At 51.7% G+C, this 5,000-nt stretch overlaps 1 protein-coding gene across 1 annotated transcript in view; it reads right to left on the bottom strand.

Annotated features, from left to right (window-relative positions):
- The window catches only part of LOC135830101 (uncharacterized), a gene marked incomplete in the record, with an annotated part of 94,132 nt that overhangs the window by 75,974 nt on the left and 13,158 nt on the right, over positions 1–5,000 (bottom strand). Inside the window, 1 exon segment of the mRNA XM_065342490.1 lies at positions 4,605–4,693. Within this exon segment, the coding sequence (XP_065198562.1) occupies positions 4,605–4,693 (89 nt within the window).

The following is a 5,000-nucleotide window of genomic DNA, read 5'->3' as shown; positions in this document are numbered from 1 at the left end:
GGTGCACGTGCACGCACGCGTATGTGTGTGTGTGTGTGTGTCTGCTTTGATCAAAGCAGCGTGCTGTCTATACTGGTTACCCCAGCAAGTGTAGGGTGTGCATAGGTAACTGTCTTGGCCGTCCTATTCCGATGTACTCCGTGTGGTGTAGACCAGGTGTGCATTGGGGGGTCGATTCACATGGCTTCGCCAGTTGTGTGGATTAGACAGTTATCTGGCGCTTGTCTTGATCTGTTTCAATCAGAATCAGATCCGCTATCGTTGCTATAAAGAGAAAATCTGTGGGTGCTAGGGATGAAAGGATTATGTGGTTTAGTCGATAAATTAGTCGAAAAAATCAAGTCGATTACGATTTTTCTAATCACTACAGCATTTTCGGACGACATACTATACGGTACGACGAAATATCCGGCATGTGCAGTGTGTCTACATGACTTTACTGCGTGCAGCACATGTACCAGAGTACGAGTGGATGCGCGCGTGCAGCGCTCACAGCGAGTTGCTCATGCTCCGGATACACACTACACGCGTAGACTCTACCCGGTAGATCTACCTGATGTACTCTCTAGATCTATTGTATGACACGCGGCTCTTTTCTCTGCACCGTACACTGATTCGTACCCGCGAACTTTCGTTCCGGTTGCTTCACGGAACTCACTATTCTGGACAAGTAGCCTTCAGAATCAGTTTGTGCCTGTGCGACGGTCGATGTTTCCTTTATTTTTGTTCTCTTCGAAGTTCCAAAATTGATTGTAGTTGATGCAAAATGGTGAGTTTTTTCGTCAGTGGTGCTTAATCGATAATAATCGATAAGTAATCGATAAGTTTTGGATTAACCGTTAAGGAATATCCCTTAATCATTTCACCCCTAGTGGGTGCACATCCAGTGCATTTGCAGATTTGCGTGCTTCTCTTGCGACGGGCGTATACATGGTACATGGTACATGGTGTGTGTGTGTGTGTGTGTGTGTGTGTGTGTTTGTGTGTGTGTGTGTGTGTGTGTGTGTGTGTGTGTGTGTGTGTGTGTGTGTGTGTGAGAGGGGGCGTGTAGAGGTCTTGCAAACCCTCGCCCAGAGTCTTTCCACTCGCGTGCACCAGCGGCTCGAAAGGTTGTTCTGTCTCTGGGAACGTGGAACGTCAGGACTCTTGTCGACACTGACGGAAATTTGAATACGGCGTCCAAAGCAAAAAAATCAAGGAAAGTTTGTTAGAATATTCGCGAGGAGAGAAAAATTGACCTTGTGTGTCGTCAGCTCAAAAAGTATGGAATGGACATCGTTGGCCTCCAGGAGACGCTTTGGTTTGGCTCTCATCAATATACTGTCGGAGATTGCTTAGTTTTGACAAGTGGTCGCCCAACACCGACTGGGGATGAGCCTGCTCGTCGTGGTGAAGGGGTTGCTGTCGTTTTGCGAGGCAGATGCAGGGAGGCATTTGAACGCGGAGGCTCTCGCTGGACGGCGGTCAGCTCCAGACTCCTGTCATCGCAGGTAAAATTCGTATGTGGTCGGAATCAATCTGTGTCTTGCCTGCACTTTGCTGTGGCGTATGCCCCCACGTTTGTCAGGCCCCGTGAGGAGAAAACTCAATTCTACGCAGATGTCCAGTCCTTCATTGACAGTATTCCCAGGAACGATCAATTCGTCCTTCTTGGTGACTTCAACGCCCGTGTTGGCAGTGCTGGTGCGGATGGTGACTGGTCAAGTGTCAGGGGCCCTCATGGTTTTGGTCGAATGAACTCAGCTGGAGAGGATTTGCTCAATTTCTTGTCCAGAAATGGTGCCCTCATATGTAACACGTGGTTTCGGAAGAATGATGTTCATAAGCATACCTGGTTTCATCCTCGATACAAACAGCCTCACTGCATTGACTACTGCATCATTCCTCAGAGCCGACGCTCCCAGTGTATTGATTGCCAAGTCATCCGGTCTGCGGAATGTGATACCGATCATAAATTCTTGGCTATGAAATTGCGCCTGGCAGAGAATCCCTGTTTCCATCGTACCCGTGCTGTCATCAGAAAACCCATTGCTGTGTCCAAGCTGTTGTGCAAGCCTGGCGGAGATGACGAACCGGACACTCGTAAGGTCTTTCGCGGCATGCTGGATGCAGAGTTGGAGGGAGCCTGGTCGCATGAGCCATCCTTGGATGACTGGTGGACTACCATCAAGACAACAACTATCAAGGTTGCAGAGGATTGCTTGGGCAGAGAGAGCCGTAGACAGCCGGAGTGGTTTCGGGATAGTCAGGCAGAGCTTGAACCTTTCCTACTGGAGAGGGATCGGCTGTTTGCTGTTTGGGTGTCTACACGCAAAGTCAGTGATTGCAATGCCTATAAGTGTGCCCGCAGCTCCGCGCGGAGGGAAGTCAGACGCGTCAAGCAGGAATGGCTACTCAACAAGGCCCAGGATTGCAAACGTTTCAGCCTCACGTCCAAGGGTGGCTGGGAGTGCATCAGACACATCCAGGCTGCGTTTCAGGGACTAAAACCGAAGGTCACAACAGCGATCAAGAATTCAATGGGACAGGTTTGTGACACCCCCGAGGCCACGAACATGCGGTGGCGGGAGCACTTTGGGAGAGTTCTCAATATCGTCAGCGACTTTGACGTGGAAACCCTCGACTCTATTGACCAGCGTCCGGTCTTGGGGGAGCTTGCGGATGTTCCCGACCGTGTGGAGATCCGTAAGGCCATGCAAGCACTGAAGAATGGCAAAGCTTGTGGTAGCTCTGAAGTCTTTGCCGAGATGCTGAAGTATGGTGGTCCTGTTCTACTGGGTAAGCTGCAGGCATTGCTGGAGGAGGTATGGCGAGCTGGTCGGGTACCGCAGGATTGGGTGGATGCCATCCTGGTCCCTATCCCCAAGAAGGGTGATCTGAGTCTGACTGATAACTGGCGCGGGATTGCCCTTCTCGACGTGGTTGGCAAGCTTGCTGCACGGCTTATAGCGGACCGTCTGCAGCGTGTTGGGGAACAGTATCTACCTGATTCTCAGTGCGGTTTTCGCAGAGGCAGGGGCTGCTCGGATATGGTATTCTCTGTTCGGCAAGTCGCGGAGAAGTTGCATGAGCATTCTTCCAAGGGATTCGCAGTATTCATTGACCTCCGAAAGGCCTATGACTCGGTGCCGCGGGCCGCCTTGTGGAGGGTGCTTGCAAAGCTTGGCGTACCAGAGGTGCTGGTTTCCGTAATTCGATCGTTCCATGTCGACATGTCAGCATCTATACGCATTGGTGGCGAGCTGTTGGAGCCGATTGCGGTGGGGAACGGACTGCGTCAAGGATGCACCATGGCCCCGATTCTTTTCAATTTGTACATGCTTGCTGTTGTCGAGAAATGGCATGAGGCAATAGCTGGTGACGACGAGATTGGACTATCAATTTGTCAGTTTCGTCAGGACAGACTGTTCAACACGCGTCTCCGAGCATACACCAGGGCTCCGCTGACGGAATGCCAGTTTGCGGATGACTCTGCACTTCTTGCCAAGACTCACCCCGGTGCAGAGAGAGCACTCGCTGGGTTTGAGACTAATGCTTCTGCCTTTGGGCTCAAGGTTAACATGGCCAAGACAATGTTCATGGCTATTGGGACTGGGGTGGTGAACGAGGACATGGCACCTTTAAACGGCACGGTGGAGCACGTGCACTCCTTTCGTTATCTTGGATGCCATGTGACACCGGATGCCAGGTGTACCTATGATGTGTCGCGTAGAATTGCTGCTGCATCGGGCGCTTTCCACAGTTTGAAGGATGCAGTGTTCTACAACTCGGACTTCACCATCGGCATCAAGCGTGTAGTCTATGGCGTCACTGTTCTGGCTGTCCTCCTGTATGGTTCTGAGACTTGGACAACACGGCAAAGGGACCTGCAGCGGCTTGACGTGTTTCACCATCAGTGCTTGAGGATGATCTTGCACATCGGTCGTGCACGCCAGATTGATGAGCACATCTCCAATTTGCAGGTGCGGAAATGGTGGGGCGACTTGGAGCAGCCGGCTGACAAGATTCGCAGGCGGCGGCTGCAGTGGCTGGGCCATATGGCACGTATGCCGAGGGGCGACCGCATCCCTCGTCAGCTGTTGTTTGGCTCCTTGCCATCGAAGCGCCCACCCCATGGTCCGAGGAAGCGATGGAAGGACGTGGTGCGGACCGACCTGGCGGCAATTGGCATTGAGCCCAATTCCTGGCTCGACGTGGCAAGTAATTGCCGTGAGTGGAAGTCCCAGTGCCTTGATGGGGTGGATCGTATTGTACTTGCCCGTCAAGAGCCTGTCGACAAGCCTCTGCTTTGCGGTGTGTGCAACCGCAGTTTCCGCCGCCGTCAGGATATCGCACGGCATCGTTGTACATCGCGGCGTTCAATAGCAATTATGACCCGTGGGAATGCGCCGTCGCGTCAGTCGTTGGGTCCTGGTGCCGCTTCCCGGAGACAGCGCTAATCCAAGAGCTGCCCCGTATGGGGCCACTTAGCCAGTCATGGCAGTGGAGAAGAAGGAAGGAAGGTGTGTGTGTGTGTGTGTGTGTGTGTGTGTGTGTGTGTGTAAATCGTGATTCCTAACGGTGTGCCTACTCGTGACAGACGACACTAGCCCGCGTTGACTTACGTCAGTTGGAGACGTGCTGGCAACCCTAGCCTCCTGGGCGATCAATTTAGTCTCCTGTTCCACACCTGTTGCCATGCCGAGCGATTCAACTGTGCATTACAACCAGAACAACAGCAGCAGCAGCAGCAGCAGCAGCAGTAACAGCATCAGTAATAGCAGCCACAGCAACAGGAACAGCAGCAGCAGCACCAGTGTCAGTTAAGTAGATGCAATAAAAACAATTTAAAACTGTTTTAAAATGGTAATAAATAAGATAAATTGTGCACTCATAACAACAGCAAAAATGAAGAAAGTCAAGTTCCATAAACGCCACATTAAACGCAATACACCTACAAACATAACGCTTGCGAAGCACGGTATTCAGACATTCCGTCTGATCGCGAGTGTATCTCCTTT

The sequence above is a fragment of the Sycon ciliatum genome, chromosome 13 (assembly GCF_964019385.1).
Source record: "Sycon ciliatum chromosome 13, ocSycCili1.1, whole genome shotgun sequence".
Taxonomy (NCBI): Eukaryota; Metazoa; Porifera; class Calcarea; order Leucosolenida; family Sycettidae; genus Sycon; species Sycon ciliatum.
The sequence above is the reverse complement of the archived record's forward strand: the minus strand, read 5'-3'. Positions and strand labels throughout refer to the sequence as shown.